Source organism: Petaurus breviceps, unplaced genomic scaffold (genome assembly GCF_028583685.1).
Source record: "Petaurus breviceps papuanus isolate PSGF00001 unplaced genomic scaffold, PetGlider_PUasm1.0 172, whole genome shotgun sequence".
NCBI lineage: Eukaryota > Metazoa > Chordata > Mammalia > Diprotodontia > Petauridae > Petaurus > Petaurus breviceps.
The window spans coordinates 5876691-5901383 of record NW_027185755.1 but is presented as its reverse complement, the minus strand read 5'-3'; the positions used below and the strand labels follow the sequence as shown (position 1 = coordinate 5901383).

At 48.3% G+C, this 24693-nt stretch overlaps 3 protein-coding genes across 6 annotated transcripts; 2 read left to right on the top strand and 1 right to left on the bottom strand.

Annotated features, from left to right (window-relative positions):
- Nucleotides 1-544: 544 nt before the first annotated feature.
- On the top strand, nt 545-4042 carry SHFL (shiftless antiviral inhibitor of ribosomal frameshifting). 3 transcript variants are annotated; one of them, XM_069083119.1, is made up of 9 exons: nt 549-736; nt 1100-1230; nt 1378-1510; nt 1803-1852; nt 2347-2382; nt 2475-2627; nt 2713-2816; nt 3142-3293; nt 3483-4042. In XM_069083119.1, the coding sequence occupies exons 3-9, from the start codon at nt 1423-1425 to the stop codon at nt 3674-3676; spliced, it is 777 nt and encodes a 258-aa protein (XP_068939220.1). In that variant the 5' UTR covers nt 549-736; nt 1100-1230; nt 1378-1422; the 3' UTR covers nt 3677-4042. The 3 variants fall into 3 exon arrangements, with proteins under 3 accessions (XP_068939219.1, XP_068939220.1, XP_068939218.1); XM_069083117.1 differs by lacking the exon at nt 1100-1230 and having other exon boundaries at nt 550-736; XM_069083118.1 differs by lacking the exons at nt 1100-1230; nt 2347-2382 and having other exon boundaries at nt 545-736.
- A 216-nt stretch (nt 4043-4258) lies between these two features.
- Nucleotides 4259-12151, bottom strand: ANGPTL6 (angiopoietin like 6). The gene is made up of 5 exons (XM_069083120.1): nt 11097-12151; nt 10308-10500; nt 9862-10049; nt 9493-9763; nt 4259-4443 (listed from the first exon to the last, which is right to left on the bottom strand). Exons 1-5 carry the CDS (start codon nt 11862-11864, stop codon nt 4259-4261), a joined length of 1605 nt encoding a protein of 534 aa, XP_068939221.1. The 5' UTR covers nt 11865-12151.
- A 7275-nt stretch (nt 12152-19426) lies between these two features.
- On the top strand, nt 19427-24681 carry PPAN (peter pan homolog). Of its 2 annotated transcripts, XM_069083112.1 has the most exons (12): nt 19427-19571; nt 19708-19878; nt 21451-21552; nt 21763-21813; nt 21896-22066; nt 22413-22489; nt 22702-22809; nt 22895-23018; nt 23200-23278; nt 23360-23489; nt 23580-23755; nt 23859-24681. In XM_069083112.1, exons 1-12 carry the CDS (start codon nt 19554-19556, stop codon nt 24092-24094), a joined length of 1443 nt encoding a protein of 480 aa, XP_068939213.1. In that variant the 5' UTR covers nt 19427-19553; the 3' UTR covers nt 24095-24681. The 2 variants fall into 2 exon arrangements, with proteins under 2 accessions (XP_068939213.1, XP_068939215.1); XM_069083114.1 differs by lacking the exon at nt 21896-22066.
- Nucleotides 24682-24693: the final 12 nt, after the last annotated feature.

Genomic DNA, 24693 nt, shown 5'->3' with positions numbered 1-24693 from the left:
GAGAGAAAAGTCTAGAGTCCATGCCGTATGAGGACTGGTCAATGGAACTGGAGATGTTTAGTCTGAAGAAGAGGAGATTTAGGGATGGTACATGATGCTAGCTTTCTTCAAATATCCGAAAAAAAATACATGCGGAAAATGTTCTGCTTAGCCCCAAGAAACAGAACTCACAGCACAGTTACTGAGAGGCAGCTTTAGGGAAAAACGTCTTAGTAATTGGAGCCATCTAGGCTCGATGACCTCTTTAAAGAGGAGTTTTCTAATTAGATACATGTTGGACTAGAAGACCTTGGGAGCCCTTCCAGCTTAAGGCTTCGGACCGTTTTGGCAAAGGGCTTTTCCTCCGGCTTGGGATGAGATTCAGGACTTTCGGTTGGCAGTCGGTTTCCTAATTCCACACCCCGCCCTCAATTCAGGGACCCCATCTGTTCCACTGAGGTTTAATTCCCCTCAAATTTGCCGGCCGAGCAGGGCTAGGAAGACTCCAAGTCAAGCCTCAGGCTCTGACACTCCTCACCCCTCTGAGGCCCCGCCCTTTTCTGAGAATCGAAAGTGGGCGGAAAAGCTGGGGGGGGGGGGGGGCTGTTTGTTCTGGGCAGACACAAAAGCGGTGGAAAGAGCTGAGAAACCCCAGTCGGTGTTTACTGGGGCGCTATAAGGTGAGACCATCGGGGGCCGCGGGAGCTACGGGAGCCGCGAAACAAGGATGGCTGGAGCCGGGTCCTCCGGCGTGAAGGTGAGAGGACAGGGGCCGGGAGCCAGGATGAGCTGCGCGAGGAGCCCAACTCTGCCTCCCCCCAACTCCAGGCTTGGCCTCACGGGGAGGAAAAACAGATGGAGCCCAAGATTGCCTGGGACCAGGACGGGGAAGGACCCCACCCCCCAGCTCCTCCCTAGCCCCGTTCCTGGAGCTTAGGGAGGTGGCGAGCGGGCAGGTACGGGCTGGTCCAGCCCTGCCGCCTTAGGGCGTTCTATCTGAGGGCTTCTCACCTGCCTTGCAGTTTGGGCCCTCTCTAACCGGAACTTTGGCCTTTTCCAAGAAACGCTGTCCGGTCAAGGGCCAAGGGCCCCGCTCACAGATGTCCCTACCTCTCTGCAGGCTTTTTTCCTCCCCCAACCAACCACAATGGAAGGGAGAGGGGATGAAAGGAAGGAAAACCGGCACAAGATGCATGTGACCCCTCCCCCTCAGACCCTGACAAGGACCTGGCCTGTGTGCCCAATTCATAGGTTAGGTAACTGATACACAAAGAGGGATGGGATTTACTACCTTAGCTTGGATACTGCCCAGTGCTAGTCTTCAGGTTTCTCAAGGGTTTCTGCAAGGGTACTAATGATTTTCCTGTGTCTCCCTCCCTTACCTCAACCTCTTAACAGCTGGAGAAGAGTGTCAGACGCCTTAGGGAGAAGTTTCATGGCCTTATGTCTGTGAAGAAGGCAAATGTCTTAATGGAGAGATACGACCACGACCACGAGCTTGTCTCTTCCTGGCTGGTTAAACAAATGAATGGTTAGAGGGAAACATTGGGGGGAAGGGGGAGAGAATCTAGAGGAAGCCATGGAGGGTTCAGGAGGGGTTCTGGGGCTTATTGAGAGGCCTGTTGGGTACTAGGGGTCCCTAGATGTACTGGGAGGGGACATAGATGCTCAGAAAGATCATGGAAGGGGTGTCACTGGGAGTTCCAGTGTCCAGAACAGTCAGTGGAACCAGAGATCACTAGGGAATAGGTGACTGTTTAAAGGTCCTTGGTCCTAGTATATCCTGTGACAGCCCCTATGCTCTCCAAACTTGTTCTCTGAAGAGTTCAGATCAGAAAAAGAAGATGTGCACCAAGCAGATCCAGCTGTCCAGGTAATTTCCTTCTCCCCTATGCCCCATAGTTGCAAGGAGATCCAATAGTCCCCAACTCTAACAAGCAAACCCTGGGGGAGATAGACGGCACATGACCCAAGTTCCCGGGCTCAGGAAACCTCTGGACTAATGGAAGAGACACAACTTTGGGAGGCTGTTTCCATGTTCTCCTTTCCCCAATATGTCCACAGTCTCTTTTGCCCAGTTCTATATGCATTTTTCTCCTTTCCATCCCCCCAGTGTGGGATCCAGGCTGGCCCAGGAGATAGTGCCACTGGGGGGATTGAGAGGAGGGGTTTGGGGATCTTGAGGAGGTGTCTGAACTGTGAGCTGAAGCCTTCTCCCTGGTCAGTCCTTGGTCCCTGCTTCAAAGTTTGCTTCACTGACAAGTGAGGAACTCCAGGAATGAGGGTAGAGGGGCACCTGAACACCTGAAAGATCAATGCAGATCCCCAGCCCAGACTCCTGTCTCTATCTCCCCTCTCCCTGCTCAGGATCGACAAAATGTCACGAAGGACAGAGACATTGAGGTGCGAGGGGAGCAGGGGTGAGGGTGAGGACATCCATTGGATCCATGCTGGCAGCTGAGGTGCCCTGATCCTATCTCCAACTTCCCATTCAGGAGGTGGCTACCACCATGAGCTTACCCCTGACAGAGAAAAACCTGCGCATGTTGGATGATGCCCAGCAGGGCCATATCGCTAAGGAAGACAGCCAGTTTGCCTGCGGTTCCTGTGATCGCATGTGGTGGCGCCGGGTGCCCGAGCGCAAAAAGGTGAAGGGACCAGGGCCAGGACTAAGGCTAGGTCCCATGGAGTCCCTGGGAGCAGGCCTGACCTGGTTCACACTGAACTTTTCAGGTGTCCCGGTGCCGGAAGTGCAAGGTAAAATATGATCCAGTGCCCAAAGATAAGATGTGGGGTAAAGCCGAGTTCCAGTGTTTACAGTGTGGCCATACCTTCACGTGAGTTCTCAGATCCCTGCCCCCTAACCCTTGTCCCCAGTCCTCATAAAGGTCAGTGCTGTAGAAGAGTCTGAGCCAGAGAATTGGGGTTAGAATCCCAGCCCCTAGCTTGGGCAAGACATTTCCCCACTTTAGACCTCAGTTTCCCTATCTGTAAAAAGAGAAATCTGGTGGTAGATGATCTCCAGGAGTTCTTTAAATCTCCTATCCCAACCCCCAGCCTCTTTCTTTCATTCTTACTTTCTCAGTCCCCAACCCTTGATCTCTGACTCACACTTCCTCCTTGGCCTACTACCTGTCCCAACCATTCTTGATTTCTCCCCAGGGGTTTTGCTCAGATGGGAACTCCATCTCCATGCTATGGCTGCGGCAACTCTGTCCTGCCAGATCGAATCATTCCCCCACGCCGATCCCAGAATGAAAAAGGTGGAAAACACACACACACCTGCTGTGCTGAGGGCTGCTACAACGGACAAGGTCAAACCCCAAGTCCCTCTATCCCTTTCTTCCCCTTGCCCCACTTCCCCCTGGCCCCAGTAGAGCTGACACCCACCTCTCTTTAGCCTGCTCCTGGGGGCTGGTCTCTGCCTGAGCACAGAGAGGCCTCAAGACCTCAAAATGGCTCAGGACAGAGAAGGCTCAGGCCCTACATCTGCACCCCCCCAGGATCCTCCATACCAGGGACCTCCTGTGTGCATCCCAAGAGCCGGAAACAGAAAAATATGCCTGTTGTCTTGTGGCCGAGTGCTGTGCATGAGAGCACTGGCTCCACCGTGGCCACCTGCCTTAGCCAGGGCAGCCTCCTGGAAGATCTGGACAACTTGATCCTGGAGGACCTCAAAGAGGAAGCAGAAGAATAGGAAGGCAACTAGAAGTCTTTGACTGCCCTTTCTACCCCAATATCCCCTACAGACTTGGAGAACCAGTGTTGACCTATGGGACCAGTAGAAGTTGGGGGTGGGTCCTCAACTGTGGTCTGGGGAAAGGCTGACAGGTCACGCAGGGGAAAGCCTCTAATTCCTCAGACCTCTCCCTATGATGTAAGAGGGTCCATACATGTGCATTTTAGCATAGTGGAGGTGGATAAGGAGCTCCTAACCCCCTCCACATGGTAGACCCTATGGCACCTATACCCACATGCCATATATATATATAAACATACATTATGATTCGAATGTTTTATATGCCATGTTCAAAATAACAAAGGGCCATGCCCTATTCCTGAATGACAGTATTTTATTCCTGCAGGGTTAAGGGTTGGGGGAGGAGGATGTATGGCCTTGATGGGGTGTGATTTGTGACATGGGGAGGTGCTGTTTATAATGCCTTGGACTTTGCAGACCCCAGACTCATGCAAACTCTAGGACAGAAGATGCCAGGCTATCAAAGATGGTCAAAGATACCTCTCCCACTCCCAAGATCCAAAAGGTAGAGGTCAGAAGTCAGAGGGGCCGAATTAGCATAGCCACCTTCTTGAGTGAATAGGCACCACCCCTAAATTCAGCCCAGTAGACACCATCTTGATAACGGCTTCGATAGTGGCCCCCCAGGTGCCAGACACCATTGAGGTTGGAATGGGCACAGGCATGGTACCACCAGCCACCCCGCTGGTACAGAGCACAGTTGCCTAGGGGAAGAGACAAAAGAGAAGGTGTAAAGGGCTGCATGATCCTCACTAAGATCCACACCCCCCAGGTTCATATACCTCTGGAAAAGGGGGATAGACAGGCTGTACTGAACAAAGCAGTGATCCCCAAGACTGACTTTGAAACAGGAATCCTGGGTCCCCCGTCCCCTCCAACTGTCCCACCCTTGACAGGGTAGGATCCTAATCCCTAAATGTCTTCTTTCTCTATCCCCTTCCCCATTACTGGAATAAGAACCCCAGACCCCAGGCTCTGCTCAACCCCGACCCTACCCCCAGGCCTTGTCTTTCCTCACAGAATTAGTTGGATGGAAATTTAAAGGCAGTTTAGCCCAACTTACAGCTGACCATACCCTCTACACACAACATCATGAACAAAGGGTCATAGATCTTTCACTTGAAGGTAAGTGAGAGGGAATTCACTACCTTCCACGGTCTTTCTCACTTGTGGATAGCTCTAAGTGGTAGGAAGCTTTTTCTGACACCAAATCCAACCCTGTCTCTCTGCAGCTTCTACCCAAGCAGAACAAGACTAATCCATCTTTCTTCCCCATGATGGGATCACACAACTAGGAAGTGTATGAGATCAGATTTGAACTTACTTCTGCCTGACTCCAGGCCCAGACATCTATCCACTCTACCTACCCACTCCTATCTACTTGCTATCTTTCAAATACTTAAGGACAGAGGTCATTGTCCTTCTAACTCTTCCCTTCTCCAAAATACCTGTTTCCTTCCATGATTTTCATATGGAATTTCTCCCAATCCCCTTCCCTTCCCTATGATGTAAGTCAAAGTCCTCTGCATTCACTAGTTTGTCACAATGCCCTTCCTAAAACATAGTGTCCTAAACTGAAAACCACACAGATAAAGTGGGCAGTGATTGTCACTTCCCTCAATTCACCCTTAGTGCTGCCTTGTTAATGCAGCTTAAGATCATTGGATCACAGATCTAGTCTTGGAAGGGACCTCAGAAGCCATTTAGTTCAACCCCCTCATTTTGCAGAGGAGAAAATGTTTTCACGTTCTTTGGCTGCTAAATTATAACACTGTTTATTCATATTGAGCTTCTGGTCCACTAAAATCCCTGTCTCTTTCTCACATGAACTGTTGTCTCCCCATCCTAAACCTGTGAAGTTGATTTTTTGAATCTCAGATGAAGTATTTACATTTATCCCTATTAGATTTAATAAAATAAACACATCCTTCTGTCTATAACTTGTTTGAGCTATCCCTCCCAGCTTTGAGTCAACTATGAATTGGATAAATTCTCTCTACACCTTCATCTAAGTCACTGATAACAGTATTGGACAGTTCTGACCTAAGGATAAATCCCTAGGGCCCTTCAGCTAGAGACATCTGGTCTCCAGGTTGACATGGAAATTGCATTATTTACAATTCTGCAAATCCACCTATCTATGCTGTCTTCTGCTAGTTCACACCTTTCTATCTTTCTTTCTGAGTGTATGTGTCTGTGAGACTGTCTGAGAAATTGTGATTTTCAGTGAGTCTGAGTGCACAGTCTTGTGAACAGAGGAGTTGGCATCTTTGGGTCTATGTGCTTGTGACCCTGAATTTGTGTCACTCGTTCTATGGGTCTTGAGACCATCTGAGGGACATTGTAGACAGGGAGTGTGAATCTTCTCCTTGCCTATGGCAGAGATGATTTCACCATCCTACTCCTCTTTTCTGTACCCACAGGCAGTGGTGGTGGACATCTATTACAATGGAGTGACTGAAAACAAGTGACAAAAGTGGAGGGAAGTTACTTTCTCAGCAGTTTTTAGAACCTTATAATGGCTTCAGCCATGAGGTGATATCTCTTCTCAGAGATTTCCAGGGGTCTAACTGTTCTGTTGGGCAAGGAAAGGGCACAAGGGAGAGAGAGAAACTCTAGCAACCTGGGTCAGAGATTGTTCCTTCTTACTATAACCATTTCTTGGCTTTCTCTGGCTAACATCCTGAAATGGGCTCCAGGGAGAGACCCAGTCTGGGACTGTTCAAGATCTTACATCCTGGTCCACCAACGAATCAGCCCCTGTGTGATGTCTACCACTCAGCTCTAACCCTCTCCACCTCCAAGATACCAGCCATAGCCTTCCCAAAGGTTGTGACCTACCCAGCCTCATACAGCTAGTAAGTATCTGAGGTTGGATTTGAACTCAGGTGTTCCTGACTCCAGGTCTAGCACTCTATCCAATGTACCACCTAGCTGCCTCTTTCTAGGTTACTTCATTCCTATGTGAATTATCAGAGGTAAAAATCATCAGATTTGACAATCATCAGGTAGATAGCAGACCTCTCTATTGTTCACATCAGATCAACAAATAGCTTTTCTGGAGTCCCTTGTTGGAAATTCACTGACCACCTCATCTCCTTGGATGCCTACTGGATGACTTGGCTCCTGTTGGCATCTGTGAATCTAGAGTCACTCTTTAGAGCCCAAGCAGTTGCTTCCCCCTCAAAGGTCCATGCCTTCCTGTCTAAGTAAAGAGTCTCATCTTGGTTACTTAGCTCCAAGTATTCAATGGTCCACCAGATTCCCTTTCTCTTCTGTGTCCCATTCTTCATTCTTCAACCTATTGCCATGGATTAGGATTCCCTTCTACCTCTTTAGCAATTTTTCTTTTTTTTTGACCTGGAAGCCCTTCTTCTCCCTCTTCTCCCCAAGGGACATTCTCGATAAATGGAAAGAGTATTTCCTGAGCCCTTTTACCTTCTCTTTTAGGAGAGAAAACACCTTGAACTTAAGTATAGTTAATAGTTATTTCATTGAGGTCATTTGAGAAGAGCTCCCTCTTCTCTCATCTCATATCACCTAGATGCCTTGTTCTACCATCTCCTCCTTCACCTCTGTCTTACTTAATGAAGTGGCCCTTCTCACTAAGGTGAGCCCTCTACAAGCACAAGTGATCTCACTCCATCTCATCTCCTTCAATACAGAGGCTGCTTCCCTACCACCTATCAATTTTCCCATGTCTTCCCCATCATAAAACTCTTACTTGATCCATCCCTTCCTGCTAGCTACCATCCCATATCTCTTCTCCCTTAAGAAGGCCCTCTCCAATCAGTACTACAATTTCCTTTCCTCTTACTCCCTTCTGAACTTTACTGTCTGGTTTCTAATCTCATTCAACTGAAGCTGCTCTCTCCAAAGGTACTAATGATCCCTTAATTACCAAATCTAATGGTCTTTTCTCAGTCTTCATCCTTGACCTCTCTGCAGCCTTTGACACTGTCAATCACTTTCTTCTGTCTAGGTTTCAGTGAAACTACTCTCTCTCAGTCCTCCTTATTTAACTACTTCTTGCTGTCGTTGACTGGATCCTCATCCAGGTCACACCTACTACCAAAGGATGTCCCAGACTCTGGGTGTCTTGCTGAATGGATTGGATCCTTTTCTCCTTCCATCTTATTTCACTTAGTGATCATCAGCTGCCATGGATTCAATTAGCTTCTCTATGCTGATAAGTACTTATTCAGCCCTAACCTGTCTGCTGACCTTCAGTCCTATGCCTCCAACTGTCTACTGGACATCCCAGAGACACTGTACACTGAACATGTCTCAAACTGACCTCATGATCTTTCCTCCCAAACCCTTGTCTCTTCCTGACTTTCCTGCTACTATTAAGGGTCACCCAGGCTCACAATGTAAGTGTCATCTTTGGCTTCTCAGTGTCCCTCACCATCCTACATCCCATCTATTGCCAAGGCCTACTGATCCTACATTCATACTATCTCTCAAATGTGTCCCCTTCTCTCCTCTGATACTGCCATCAAACTCACGTAAGCCCTTATCACCCCACACCCAGCCTGTAACAATAGCCAACTGGTTTGTCCCTCTGCCATAAGTCTTTTTCCAACTCTCATCAAACCTCCACTCAGCTACCCAAGTGATTTTATTAAATTTAAGGTCTGACCAAGTCACACATTATACACACACAACCCAATAAACTCCAGTGGCTCCTTATCATCAGGACCAAATGTAAAATCCTTGATTTAGTGTTCAAAGTCCTACCTAAGCTGACCCCTCCCTACCTTTCCAGTTTTCTTCCTTCTTAAAATCCCCCACCAATGTACTCTGCAAACCAGTGACATTGGCTTCCTGGCAGCCCCTCAGTCTCCTGACTGGGCATTTTCACTGGCTACCCCTCAAGCCTAGAAAGCTCTTCCTCCTCATCTCTGCCTCCTGGCTTCTCTCACTGGAAGCCTTTCTGGAACTCTCTGCATTCCATACCTTCCTTCTGTAGATCATTTCCAACGTTTTCTGCATAGAGCTTGCTTATACTTAGTTGTTCGTGTTGTCTCCCCCATCAGACTGTGAGCTCCTTGGAACAGAACCAGCTTTTACCTTTCTTTGTATCTCTGACTCCTAATACAAGGCCTGGCACTTCATACAGTAAATGTTTATTGACTGTCTCAGTGACATCCCAGAGTCATTGCACATCACTGCAAAATTCACCTCATTCTCCATCCTAGCAGTAATCAAGTCTTCAGTCTTCTGTCTTTGTTAGTAGCTCTTATTGGGAGCTCAGTTTCTCAGTCCCCGGTCCCTTTTTCTCCCTGCCTTCTATCCCTTTCCCCCATCTTTCTTTGTCCCCCTCCCTCACAAGGAAAGGAAGCTGGGTGACATGGCTGGTAGAATGCTGGACTTGGAATTAGGAAGAACTACTATCCTGCCTCAGATACCAGCTGTGTGACTTTACTCAAGTCATTTTAACATCTATCTGTCTTAGTTTCTTTACAGTAAAATGATAACCGTAGGAGTATATGCCTCATAGGGGTATTATGACTATCTAATGAGATAGTATGTGTAAAGCTCTTTGCCAAATTCAAAACTCTATATAAATGTTAGGTAGTATTACTAATTCTCCTCTTGGTCTCTCCATTCCATCATTCCCTTGAATCTTATTCCTCCCTCAGCCCCTGAACCCATCTACCCCCATAGGAGTAGGAGTGCTGGGTGCCAGCCCTCCTGTTCCTACTCAGCCAGAAGAAACCCCTACACCACCTTACCAGACCAGGCCTCACCAGAATAGGAGTCCCGATCCCTGTCCACAGTGCTGAAAGGTTTGTCATTATGCCAGGACAGAGAATCACCAGCATCACCCCTGTAGTGGCCAAGCCTCAGGCGGTAGTGGTCACTCTCAGGCTCCAGGGAGAATGCATCATAGCGAGCATGGACCCCATGGCCCCCCCAGTCCTCCAGTAGCACCAGGAGCTCGTGATCTCGGAGCTGGGTCAACAGGTATATGTTCTCAAGACCCAGCCAGTACTCGCCATCAGGACGGCCAAAGCCTACCTTTGTAGGAAGGGAAACCAGTTTTCAGTGGGCCAGAGCTACAGGGAAGGATTTGAGCCCTTCAGAGCTCCTAGCCCACCCCCTCCCACCATACCTACCTTATAGTTCTGCCAGTTGGTAAAGAAGTTCACAGAGCCATCCTGTCGCCGCTGAATGACCATCCAGCCTCCACCCTCCAGTTGCTGCTCACACCACACAGGCACTGATTTCTGGCCCAGTCTCACTAGGTAAATCCCGCTGATCCCCTGCCTGCCCTTTTGGGCCTCCAGGCAATCCTTCCATGGGCCTGGGGGTCATGAAGACAAACATAGTCTGTCCTGGCAAGGGATGAAGGGCTCATGGGAGGACACATGAGATGGCTAGAATAATGGGCCAGGAAGAGGAAGGTTGTTCTGGGTATGGATTTGGCCTAAGTTTGGTGAGGAGGGTGGTGGGGTAGAGAAAAAGGAAAGAGATCCCACTGTAGCCACTGACCCCTCCCTATTCCCCCAATCCCTGGTAGAGACTTGAAATCTGTTTCCCTTCCCCCCCCCCAAGTCATTACCTGTTGCCTGTGTGGGTGTTCCTGGGGGGCCTGTGGGCAAGGGAGAAGCCAGGACCCCTTGCTGCCTCTGTGGTTGGTCAGGTACCCTGCTCTGCTCCCTCTGCAGCTCCCTATCTGGTCTTCCACTACCATTGCTGCCATTACCCACCAGCCCTCCAAGCCCTGAGGGGCTCAAGTTGGGTGGTAGCAAGACCTGTAGAAGCCGATGATTCACTAGGGATGTCTGACCACATTGACCCAAGACCTAAGTCCTAGGATGACCTATGTATTCTGAGGGGCTGCAGGGAGGAGGGCTGTCTCTGTACATTTTTTTTCCCTGAAGGACCTACTCTGTATCCGTATTCCTAAGGGACTTATCTCACCAATTTCTAAGCTATTTGTTTCTACCCACATCCAAATCCTGGATTTGGATCTCAGAATGCCTATCCTGGGATCAGGGGCTGAGCAGTGCCAATAATAGGATTCCTCCATACATAACCCCCACCCCCATACTTCATTGTAACCAAAGCCTCACAACAACATCTAACCAGCAGAAGAAAGAGTTAACCTGATAATAAATGCTTCTGAAACTGAAGTAATGGTATGAGCTTTGGGAAGAGGAACATTTGGTCCCCAAACCTGTCCTAATAGTCACAAATTTGTATAGATAGAAGTTAGACTGAGTCTAACTGTACTTGGGCAGTTACCCTCCTCCCAAGACAATGATCATCCTGTAAATAATAATCACTCTCAAAAAGTCCCCCCCCATCAAAGTAATGACCATTCCCTTGATAGTGACCATTGCTGTACCTGTCCTGTTGTCCTGTTCAGTTCTTGTACCTGCTGTCCTCTAGGCCCTGCTAGACACCGCTCCTCCAGCTTGGTGATGACAGTGCTCTGGTCATTGACTAGTACCACCAGAGCACGGTACTTGGCATCCAGTTGGTGGCACTGAGCAGTGGCACGCTGGGCTTCTGTTAAGGCATTGATGACCTGGCCTTCTAACTGAGCCAGTACACCCTGTGGGGAACCTTCAGTTTTTCCATGGCTTGGCTGTGATGTCTGAAGCTGGTTGGGCTGGGAGCCAGGGTCCCGAGTCTCCCTACAAAGGGCCCTGACTTCACGGACAGCAGCCCCAGCTGCAGCCACCTGTTCCCTCAGGTCTTTGATTAGCAACTCCTGCTGTCTCAGCTGGGTCTGAAGGGCCCGTAGCTCATCTGCTCCAGCATTGTCTCGACAAGGAGCTGTTGCCTTTGCTCCACTCCAGCACACAGCACCCACAAATTTCTGCTGGGGAACCATAAAGGTGTAAGTGCAGCGTGGGCTGACCACTGTGGCCCTCTGATCACCCAGGGCAGGACCCAGTCTCCTCAGTATGGCCATCAGAAGCAGCAGCCACCTCCAGATGTGGGTGTCCATGGCATCTGTCCCCTGTAACAGAAGGGGGCCAGGGTCAGCCTGTGAGGAGACAGATCCTGAGGAGACAGATTCAGAAGACTTACTTATTGCTCCTGTCAGACTGTTCCCCTTGTTTGAGAGAATCCAAGAACCCCAAATGCTTAACCCTAACTCTGACATTTAGTAGCTTCATGATGCTGGGCAAGCCACCTTACCTCTATGCACTTCGTTTTCCTCACCTGTAAATAAGTAATAAATCTACATTATCCACCTCATGAGCTTGCTGGGATGAAATGTTTTTTAAAACCTTATTTACAGTAGTAGTAATAATAGTAATAATAATGTGCTAATTAGTATTAATAACAAGAATGGTAATACTATTTCTTCATGAAATTCATCTTCTAATGGCTGTGAATCAGGTCTCTTCACCCTGCCTTAGTCTGGGTCACTGCCTACCAGGCCTGGTTTTTCCTCAGGTCTCCAGACAAAAAAAAAAAAATGAACATTTCTGCTACTCAGTTAAATGTATTCATCAAATATCCACAGCCCTTCTCTGCCTGGAGCCCCTCTTCACACTGAACACCTTGACCATTCTAGGGGGACTAGGAGCTGACTCAGGGCAGAATCTGTGGGGGCATGCCCATACTTATTCCGTAAGTCCATTCAACCAAGCCAATCAGGACACCAGGGTCACCCTGATCTTGCTAGTCCTCTGACTCAGAGGTGGACTCTTCAGACTGGAGGATTAAGGGGACTTCTAGACCAGAGACCAGATCTATCCTCCCCCCATTCCTTCCCTCATCACAGACCCCTCAAAAACAGTAGACTAATACATCTCAAAGGAAATTCCTCAGCTGCAGGCATCTATCTGGGGGAAGGGCAGCATAGTTCCCATGTCCATATCTATCTCTCTGTTCCCCAGAGAAGAAGGCCAGGATGCCTTGCTTTCCTCCTTTGACATTCCCAACATAGGATGATGGTAGGGATATTTTTTGTATTCATGTATTATATGTTCAAGTACACATGCATGTCAGCACATGCATGCCTGTAGTGGTCCTCAATGGGTCCAGTATCACTCAGATCCCTTAGCACACAGAATCTGACCCAGGAGTCAGCAGTATTTGGCATTCTGAGGTTTTGCCCTAATTTAGTTAGGATGAGAATGTCCCAACCAACCCTGGGCTTCCCTAGCACTTAACAGTCTGTAAGTGATCCTCTGACCCCTAAGGCTGGAATTGCCTCCTGTGGGGAAGGCATGTATAGGCCTAGATGTACTGTAGTCAAGCCTTAGAGCTCCATTCTATGTCTACCTTTCCTAGGGGTGATAGGAGCTCCTACTCATCCCAGGGGTTCAGGGTCAGGGCACTCACCAGTCCCAGCTCACAGCTCCTCAGGTTCTCCCCTCTGGCCTGTTCTGTTCCCACTTTCTACAATGGGGAAAAAGGAAATTGTGTTGCAGAGATGCTGCTGACCGCCCAATCCTGGTGCCTGTCCCCCATGTCCCCGCCCTTTCCAGACTAGCCCCTAGAGCTGCACAATCTCTCCCCAGGAGCCCAACTGTAAACATCTATGGAGTCTGTTTGTAAGAATTTCTGCAGATGCTCAGAACCTACCCAATCCCTGCTTCCCTTCCCCCACTGGTCACTGACTCTCCATCCTGCCCCCCTCCCTCCCTATTGGCTTTTACTCTCTCCTCTCCTCTCCCCCAGTGACCACTGACAGATCCCTGTCCAGAAGCAGCTATAATGGGGCCCAGGCAGGGCTGATGGCTGTTGTCACTGCCAGGAAGGAACAATTCTCCTTCATAGGATACAGGGACAGAGAATGTGACAGCAAAGAAGGGCATCCTGACATGGACACCAGAGGTCATGGAGGCCCCATAGACACTAACACAACACCAGCACCAACATGAACATACATGACTGCCTAGGCTCATATACTCACAAACCCCAGAACAGGAACATACATGATGTCCTGGATATGGAGATAAAATTTTATATCAAAACATGGGCATGAACCCATATGCACATGTATTTATGCAGAAATATGAACACACAGATACTACTACTTTCCCATTATTCCCTTCTCCAAGACTTAATGGAAGAAATGACCAAATCTTGTTCCCAACATCTTCTTAAACCCACCCCACCCCACCCTACACACACACACACACACACACACACACACACACACACAGCTTCCTCCATCCCCCTGTCAAAGGAAGCAAAGACCAGGAGGTCACTGAACCTGAGAGAAATAGAAACAAAGGCAGAGACAGACAGATCGACAGACAGATGGACAGGAGACAGGAACATAGAAGACCAAGAGAGACAGATAATAAAAGAGATAGAGATGGACAAATGTACAAGGATAGAATATCAAAAAATGAAAGAAATAGCCCTTGGGCAGCCAGGTGGTACAGGGAGTAAGAGCACCGGCCCCGGCGTCGGGAGCACCCACACAAAATAACTGGCTGTGTAACCTTGAGCAAGTTACTTAACCCCAATTGCTTAAAAAAAAAAAAAAAGAAAGAAAGAAATAGCCCTGGATTTGGAGTCAGAACCAGATCTGACTCCTTGCTTGAGTTCTAGCTATGTGAACCTAGGCCCGTTTCTTCCCTCTCTGAGCCCCAGTGTTTTATCTATAAAATGACTCTGGATGGTCTCTAAAGTCCCTTCTGGGTCTAACATATGGTCAAAGAAAAAATACTCTGCATTTTGATCACAAGTCTTCCAGAAAGGTGGATCCATCCTAGGACTTTGGTCTTGGGTGAATATGGTCAAATATCCCTAGTTTAACCCCTAGTTATAATTATTCTAAGAGGGTTTTTTTTTTGGTGGGGGGGTTGTTGTTTGGTTGGTTGGTTTGGTGTTTTTGGTTTTTTTTGCTTAGGGAGAGAAATGACCAAACTGGGAGATTCCCCTTATGGGTCCCCCACCCCCAGACATCTCTCTATCAGAGAAGTCATTTTGAAGTTGTAACCTATGAGATTATAGGATTCTTGAAGAAAGAAAATTTCACAGTGGAGATTGAGCAAGGGTTCAAAGTTTAGGTGACAATTCAGTTAAAAGTTTCCTTCATCAAAGGAACAATACACACTTGAAATGTCCATTAAAAAAAAAAAACCATTTTCTGAAAGGATTAAATCTGGTCATGGGTAGTGGTAGGCAATGACCTTGACTACACTGATGTATTTGTCATTCTAAACCTGGTTGCCACACTTAATCCATTTTCTACAGCTTTCCAGTTTATTCTTAGCCTTTTGCAGTTTCCTAACAGTAAGTTTTTTGAATCTGTCCCCTCAGGATCTGTCTCCTCACAGGCTGACCCTGGTCCCCTTCTGTTACAGGGGACAGATGCCATGGACACCCACATCTGGAGGTGGCTGCTGCTTCTGATGGCCATACTGAGGAGACTGGGTCCTGCCCTGGGTGATCAGAAGGCCACAGTGGTCAGCCCACACTGCACTTACACCTTTGTGCTTCCCCAACAGAAGTTTGTGGGTGCTGTGTGCTGGAGTGGAGGAAAGGCAACAGCTCCTTGTCAAGACAATGCTGGGGCAAACAAGCTACAGGCTCTTCAGACCCAGCTGACATAGCAGGAGGTTCTAATAGAAGATCTGAGGGAACAGCTTTCCAATTTATTCTTAGCCTTTTGCAGTTTCCTAACAGAAAGTGGTTAGGCTTAAGAGATATGGGGAAAAGAGGGTTTAAGGGAGGGTTTAATTATTTCCTGAAAAAGTTGAATAGTACTAATAAGGTTTCAAGTAAGTCTGGAAAGGACTTTAGACGAGAGAAATATTTATTTCTTAATATTTTCAGTTACACTGTAAAGAAAACCTTAATGTTTCCACAATAAGATCCTATGACAATTAAACAAACATTTATTAAATACTATTCTGTGTAGAATCCTGCACTAAGTCCTAAAGGTGATAATTCAGATAAAATACAGTTCCTACTATCATGGAATTTACTGTCCCAAAGGAGAATAAGAAACATGTAGTATACAGGTTCTGGAGCTAATCTCCCAACCCACACTCCAACTAACAGGTCTGATCTCCAGAGCGGAGCACTGCATCTCCCTTTAGAGTTCTAGGGATAACCTTGAGGAGGTTGGTGGATACCTAGAACTATTGCTTTTAAGTTCCCACTCAATGTGTTAGCCCCGATATATGAGAGCAGCTAGGAGTACAATGGATAGAGTGCTAGACCTGGAGGCAGGAAGAGTTGCGTTCAAGTCAACCCAAAGACACTTAATAGCTCTGTGATCCTGGGCAAGTCACTTAGCTTCTGTCTGCTTCAATTTCCTCATCTGTAAAATGGGAATAATAACAGTAATCACCTCCTAGACTTGCTGTGAAGACAAAATGAGATAATATTTGTAGAGCATTTTGTAAACCTTAAGGCATGACATAAGTGCTAAAAGAAAATGGCAAACCACTCCAGTATCTTTGGCAGGAAAACCCCATGGATAAATTATCCACGGGATCACGGGATACGACTGAACAATTATATCAATTGACTAGTTACCAAGTCCTGAATATCATCTAACAATTGATCCTCCAATTTCACTCTGACCAGTAACATTGACAACTAATATCACTGAAAAGCAGTAGATGATAATGATATTAGTAATAGTAACAATAATAGAATTTATGGAGTGGTTTGAGGTTTGTAGAGCATTCATATAAATTAACATTAATTAGCTTCTGCAAAAGATATAGCAAGAATCAAAGTACAAGAACCTCTGAAATGAGAGTCTACCAGATTAGTCCTGGGGGAAGGGAGGGCTTATAATAAAAGTGGTAGGTATAAAATATTCCCCTCACAAAATCTACTTCTAAGTATAAACATGATGGATGGATCCCCTGTTTTCAAGTACCTCAGCTGGCACTTCCATTCACTGCTGGGATGGCTCAAACAGCTCATTTATCAGGACATTGTGACCACAAGCAGACTTTTCAATGTACTCCAGTTGCTGGACTTCTAATGATTGTTCTGACGATTAAAAGCCACAAGGTCATGATTTCATCAGTTCTGCCTCTAAGACTTTTTCATCTAGATCAGGAAAGAAGAAAGTAGCAGAGATGTAATAAATAAGTGGTAGCAAGTATTCATGGCCACATGGCAACTGGGGTGGAGCAGCTTAAGGAGGTGCCTGCTACCTCTCTCCCCACCCAAAGGCTTATCGCTTTTCTTCTTCCTTATTCAAAAGCCAATTCCATTTTAGCAGCCAATTAAGTGGTCTTTTGTAACCACATTATTGTTGCTGTTCAGTCATGTCTGACTCTTCATGACTGCTTTTGGGGTTTTCTTGGCAAAAATGCTGGAGTGGTTTGCCACTTCCTTCTCCAGCTCATTTTACAGATGAGGAAACTGAGGTAAATGGGATTAGGTAATTTACCCATAGCTAAAAGGAATCTAAGGCCAGATTTGAAGTCACAAAGATGAGTCTTCCTGATTCCAAGGCAGTATCCCATCCACTGTACCATCCAGCTGCTCTGTTACTAATTAGTAAGCCAATAAGGAACAGTCAAAGCATACCCTGAGTATGCTCTAAAGTGGGAAACAGAAGGCTCCCTTGTGCATTACCATGAGTTTCTGGAAGTAGGCTCACCAATACTTTAGTAAGAATTCTAGCAGACAGAGAACATGCTATACTATGCTATAGACTGGGCCCCCAATGTCCAGTCTCCCATTACATACAGACAAATAATTAAAATATCTAACATGTAATAAAAGCATAAGAAAAACCCCAAAATTCCAGCTTTACCCTATTTATATCTTGTTTGTATATAGTTCTGGAGTAAAATTCCACCTCCTATAGTAAATCTTTACTATAAATCTTTTGTTTCCCCATTACACTGTGAGCTCTTTGAGAATAAGGACTATATTTTACCTTGTCTTCCCAAGTTTAGCATAGTGCCTAGCACACAGTAGGTGCTTAATAAATATTATCGAAGGATTGGCAGCCTGACTTCAATCATTCTACCATACAGCCATACTGGCCTTCTTTCTCCTCTTCACACATGACATCTCATCCTTCCTCTCTCTAGGGTTTTTACACAAAATGTCCAAGGGTGCCTGGAATATAATAATTTTTACCTCTTGGAATCCTTAGTTTTCTTAAAATCTCAGGGCCCAGTGTGCCCTGATATCAAATCTACAGGAACCTCTTTACAAATGCCACCAAGTGTCCCCAGTCCTCCCCTGGGTCCCAGCAGAACAATCCCGAACCCCTTTCCCCTGAGCCTAACTCAGAGCATCACAGTTCCACATTCCTGTGCAACCTTGGACAAGTCACTTAATCTCCAGGTGCCCTGTTTTCCTTCTGTCTGCTTAAACTAAGTGATCCTCAATATCCCTTTCTGCTCCCCTACTGTGATGGATAGGAGCTGGGGGAAGTATGGGTGTGATTTGGGGTAGGTAGCTTCTGAAGTCCATTCCAGCTCAGATTCTCTGATTCCAGGGTGAATTTCAGTGCTGTCCCTGGCATCCCCGCAGCGGCTTTTTTCCCCCTCTGTCCTGACCTCTAATTTCCTTGTTTTAGGATCATGGAGATTTAGAGAAGAACCTTATAAATCTAAATACAAACCTGCAATTCTCTGACTTCTAGTTGCCTGGGACATGACATCCAGAAGTTGTGATCTGCCCATAGTCACATAGCTTTCCCCTAGGTAAAGGCTTTCTAGGGGAAGCATTACCTGATCTGCCCAACTTCTAGTGCCTCCTTCACAAAATTATCTTTTATTTTGAATATACTTGTTCTAAGTAGATGGTGAAGTGGGTAAAGGGCTGCACCTGGAGTCAGATAAAACCAGTTGTAATCCTGTCTCAAACATTTACCAACTGTGTAATCCTGGGTAAATTACTTAACCTGCCTCAGTTTCCTTATCTGTAAAATGTGGATAATAGCACTTACTTCAGTCAGTCAGTCAATAAACATTTATTAAGCACCTACTACATGCCAGGTACTGTGCTAAGTACTGAGTATACCAAAAGAGGCAATAGACGACTTAGTCCCTGCCCTCAAAGAGCTCACAACCTAATAGAGGACGACAACATTAAAAACAAAAAACTTAAGAAAAAAAACCACCAAGGGAAAAGCGCCAGCATGATGAAGTCAGAGGAGCACAGCCAGCTGAGAGTGCTGCCCTGGTGGCTCTGCCTAAATGGAGCATCTCAGAGGAGCTCCAAGGTGCATACTCCAAGGTCTCCAATCAGGAGGGAGGAGTCCGAGAGGCGGTGGCACAGAGGCATCTAGCAGGATGATGAGATTCCAGGAGAATGGGATGAAGGCCCGCAGGAGTGTAATATCGGGAGGATTGCAGTGCAGATGTGAGATAACATGTAAAGCCCATTGCAAACCTTGAAGTGCTATAGAAAAAGCTAGTTTTGTTACTTGTACTTAGTTGCGTAGACATTATCTTCCTAGATAGAATGCAGGGGCTCTTTCTTTGTATTCCCAATATCTAGCAAAAGGCTTCGCATACAGTTTCATAAAAGCATAATGATTGATTGACTCTGTGGGGGAGATTCTGAAACAGGGGCCGATTTTCACAATGCGCATGCGCGATCTGCCAAGCCGCCCGGAGGCACTGTTGAGAGGAGAAGGAAGTGAAGGAAAAGGAGGAAGAGGAGGGTCAGGGACATTTTAATAATTCGTGGCCTTTCCTGGGAGGAGGGAGTGGGTGACGATTTCCACATCAGAGGAAAATGATTGGCTCCTCGCCTATCTCCGCCTCCCCTGGGATCCCGCCCCGGAAGTTGCTCCCGACTCTTCCGGGAAGCCCGCGTGTAGTCTCCTCGTGCTCACTGCGCGTGCGGCTTATCTCGTTCCGTTAGCGTACGTTGTGCTCGCGGCGTCGTCATGGGGCGGCACGGAAAGGTGCGATCCCGTGCGAGTGGCGGCGCGGTTTGGGCGCTGGGTGAGGGGTTCTGGGTGGGGGCATGGGGCTCTTCAGGGTGGAGGAGGGCCTTCCGGGTGCTCCCTTTCTCACTGTCTCCCCTTGTGACCCCCGCAGAGCCAGCGCCAGAAGCGCGCACGTGCGGCCGCACAGCTCCGAGCGCAGGAGGCGTACACGTCCGTGCCGCATTCCTTCGTGTTCGCGCGCGGCCCCGCCGGCCCCGGGATCCGCCAGCTCAGCCTGGACGTGCGGAGGGTCATGGAGCCCTACACGGCCAGCTCCCTGCAGGTCGGTGCGCGCCCCGCTCGCTCTCGGGTAGCTGGGCCGATGCAGCCCGGCCTGGCCATGCTCACGGTCGTGACCCCCCAGCGGGAGGGTGTGGGGGAGAAGCCAGTGTGGCCCGACATCAAAACTACCTCTTTAGAAATTCCACCGAGTGTCCCCAGCATAACTCAGAGCATCGCAAATCAGAGAGAGGCTTGGAGCCCCGATTCCACATTTCTGCGTGACCTCAGACAAGTCACTTAATCTCCACGTGCCTTGTTTTCCTTTTGTCTGCTGAGGGGCTTAAACTAGGGGTCTTCAAGATCCCTCCCTGCTCCAGTACCGTGATTGGATAGGAGCTGGGGGTCGGTGGGTGTGATTCGAAGTAGGTAGCTTCTGAAGTCCGTTTCAGCCCAGATTCTGTGATACCGGGTTGAATTTCAGGGCTGTCCCCGGCATCCCCACCCCCGCTTTTTTTCCTCTGGCCTGACTTGTACAGTTTCATAAAAAACAGGACAAATCCACGATTCTCTGACTTCCAGTTGCCTGGGACACCCAGGAGTTGTGATATGCCTCTGGTCACATAGCTGATGTGATGATTAAAGGCACACCTTGAGCCTAGGCACTCCTGACTCCAATTCTGGCCTTCCCATCCCCATCACCTTATGCATTATACAAGGAGGTGGAATACCCTCCTGTCAGGGCTTTGCTCATCTTACACTTTTCCAACCAGCTCTTGCTTTTGGATCAGAATTAGGTCTAGAATAGCAGTTCCCCTCATGGATTTCTCCATACATGGAAGAACAAAATTATCAGTAAGGCAAGCCTGGAATTTATAATTAGCAGTATCACTTTTTTTCTTATTGAGCCTCATCCACAACCAGACCCCTCCACCTGACACTGAACCCTTGGGTTTCTGGATCTTCCCACATTGGTTTCTATAGGAAGCAGTGCTGGTGCAGCCCTCATATCTGTTGGGGAGTGGGGTGGGGTGTAGGGAATAAGGTATATCCTCACATGGTCCCATTCTAGACTGAAGTCAAATTCTCACCAACTATCAAGGAATACTTATGAAGCCAAATTTAGCTCCTTCCATCAAGAGGACCCAGGTTCAAATGCCAACTCTGACATTTACTGGCTGTATGACTGCGCAAATCACTTTCTTTGTAAAGTGGAGGTATTGGGGGCTCTGAGGTCCTGCTTCTCCTTAGTTGCACTGACTTTGTTATATTTGAGGGCATGGGTTTTCTTGCAATCCCTTTTCTAGCATTTGGCATCTCCCCCATCCTCAGATATCTGCCGGGATTATAGGTATATTTGAGTGGTTCCCTGCTTCTTGTATCTTTAGTTACCCCATATACACATACCCCAATCAGATTAATGTCTCATGGCAAAGTTATTTAATTTAATATCATAAATCATGGCCCAGAAATTCATTATGCCTCGGCCTCTTAACTGATTTCTCTACAACTTGCTGAAGATCTCAGCTCCTAAACTTTTTTCTTTCCAATCTTTCATAACATGCCCTATTGGAAGACACCCCCCCCCCCCAAACTCTAACATCAGCCCTAATCTGCACTTTCTACACCACTGTAGGTTCGCCGGAGGAATTCCCTTAAGGATTGTGTGGCTGTGGCTGGCCCTCTTGGTGTCTCTCACTTCCTCATCTTCAGCAAAACAGAGAAGAATGTGACATTTGTGAGTGATGCTTCTTCCTCATATGATCCTTTCTCTGTATTTCCCCTGCTCCCAAAAAAGACCCTGAGCTTTGCTGTCCCCACCTAATCCCTTTCCATATTCCCCCATAGCCACGGGATACATGGTGCTCCCACACATTTGGTTCACCCAGTAAAGGCCCTGGCACTCAGTTTTTCAGAAGTTGTGATCCTGCTCCCTTTCCTTCTTCAGAGGCTGATCCGCCTTCCTGGGGGCCCTACTCTGACCTTCCGGGTCACCAAGGTGAGGGGTTAAGCAGCAAAATGGTGTGGTGGGGAGGCTGAGGGCTCAGCAGCTGAGGTCAGCTTGCCCCCTCCACCTCTAGTACTCCTTGGTACGAGACGTTGTGTCCTCCCTGCGCCGCCACCGGATGCATGAGCAGCAGTTCTCACACCCACCCCTCTTGGTACTCAATGGCTTTGGCCCCCATGGACTTCACGTGAAGCTCACTGCCTCTGTATTCCAGAACATGTTTCCGTCCATCAACGTGCATAAGGTTAGATCTATTGAGGTTCCTGAAAAAGCATGCTGCCTTTAGAGGCAGCTTTAGAGTCAGGAAGACCTGAGTTCAAATTCTGATTCAGGCACTAGTTGACTGGCCTGTTTCAGCTAGTTTATTTATCCATAAAATGGGGATAGTAAAAGCACAACAATAAGGTTGACTGTAAGCAAATAAATATATTCGTATGTGTTTAAATGTATGTTTGATAATGTGCATGACAGTGTGCCAGGGCCTTCTGTCTCTCAGGCAGCATACTGCATTAAATGCAGCTGCTGGGAGCATGGCTTGTGCCAACACCCTCCTGAATGAGGCCTCTACAGAGTTACTTTCTCCCTGCCAGGTGAATCTGAACTGTGTTAAGCGCTGCCTTCTCCTCAGCTATGACCCCAGCTCCCAAGAGCTCCAGTTCCGACACTAGTGAGTATGTGAGTGCACACTTGTGCTTGTGTGTGCCTGGGACATGCATGCATACAGCCCCCAACCCTGGAGAGCCATGATGATCACATCTCTGCTGAGACACGGTGATTGTGTCCAAGTAAACGCTCTGAGACCCAGGGTGAGGAGGAGGAATAAGGAGGGATACCCCTGGGGGCATCAGTCACCCCTCTCCCCGTCTCTGCCCCCTGTAGCAGCCTGAAGGTTGTTCCTGTGGGTGCCAGTCGGGGGATGAAGAAGCTTCTCCAGGAGAAGTTCCCAAACATGAGTCGCTTAGAGGATGTCAGTGAGCTGCTTGCCACGTGAGCTGGGATCTTCTTTGGGGAGGGGGGCTGCCATGCTCAGACCTCACCGCCATGAGCCCAGCCCATTGCCCTGTCTCCCCAGGGGTGCAGGGCTGTCAGAGAGTGAGGCAGAGCCAGATGGGGAGCACAATGTGACGGAGCTGCCCCAAGCCTACGCTGGCCGCGGAAACATGAAGGCAGAGCAGAGTGCGGTCCGGCTTACTGAGGTGAGGGCCAGGGAGGGGCCGGGTCTAATCAACCAGCCAGAGGGTGGTGGTGTGTGATGAGAACACTGATGTGAGACTGCCATGATCACTCAAAGTAAACGTTCTGATGCCCCTGGGCGGGAAGGGGCAGTGATGGGGGGGGGGGGGGCGCAGATCCCCACAATCTCTTTCAACCCACCAGATTGGCCCCAGGATAACCATGCAGCTTATCAAGGTCCAGGAGGGCATCGGGGATGGAAATGTTCTCTACCACAGCCTAGGTGAGCCGGGGAGGGGAGGGAGTTGTTGGGATGGGGGAGCCCAGAGAGGGGAGCAGCCATGCTCACCTTCCCTCCCTGCAGTGCACAAGTCTGAGGAGGAGATGAGGGCCACTCTGGCCACCAGAGAGCAGAAACTCCTGCTGAAGGCTGAGCGCCGAGGGAAGCAGGAGCAGGACATCAAGCGGAAGAAGGAACAGCGGGAGGCCCACCGGTTAGTGGGGGGTGGAGGGAGGAAACACAGGAGGAAAGGGTGACCTAAGGTTGAAGGCCTTAAGCCCCAGGAGTTCCTCTTCCCTTCTAGGAAACGCAGCCTGGAAGGGATGCAGCATAGAAAGACCCCAACCTTTGTGGACAAAGGGGATGGGGACAGTGATGCAGAAGACCCAGGGCAGCCTGATGGAGTAGCCCACGTTTCTGATGAGGAAGAGGATGAGGCAGAGTATTTTCGCCAGGCAGTTGGTGAAGAGCCAGACGAGGGTGAGTTGGAGAGGGGGGTGATCTTGGGTGGTAAAAACCTATACCCATAGGCCTCCCATCTCTACCCTGCTCATGGTTCTCTCTCCCCTACACTCTTCTCCAGACATGTTCCCAAAGGTGAAACGGAGACGACCCAACAAGTCCCCTGGACAGCAGGTCTCTGGTGACCAGAGACCAGGGAAAGGCAGAGGTCGGCATCCCAAGGGGAGGTTCCAAGCAGTCAAAGGCAAACAGCCCAAAGGAGCCACAGCTCCACACTTCCCTCGTGGTCAAGCCCAGGGAAGAGCTTCGGCCTCTAGGAGGCCTCACCACAAATCCTCAGCAGCAGCCAGAGCCTGAAATTGCGCTGAACGATGAGCCTGTTTTCTCTCTTCTGGGAAGGGAATTCACATTGACCCCTGTGGCTTCTGAGGACAAGGCAACCATTTCCTTTCCCAACCCTTCACCCCCATACTATACTATATATAGAGTCTGTAAGGCCTCCTAACTGGGAGGAAGTGGGGCTTGTTTGTTATCTTGTTTGTGGGGGAGGCTAGTCACATTACTGAGCACTTTCATGAGCCACCACTGACAGATTGTGTCCTGGTTAATCTGTTGAGGGTGGAGCAATCCAAAGAGTTGGCCTCCAGGGATGAAGCCCCTTGAGTAAGAGAACCCAGTATGCAGCGTGAACCCCCCCAGAGCTATCATGGGAACAAGGATTTGCTAGCCCAGCTCCCAAAGGGGAGAGGGCATTGTCTGATGAGTCTTTGAACTAGCAAGGGCGAGTCAGAATCCAGGACAATTCCCATTTACCCAGCCTCTTGCCTGGAAATTATTAGGGTTCAGAATTAGTGGTCTTGGCTGGCATGGAGTGTGGATATACAGAGGATAAAGAATGCTGGCTTGTGCTTTTACTTCTCCAATAAAGAAGCAAATAGCGTCCACACTTGCTTTAC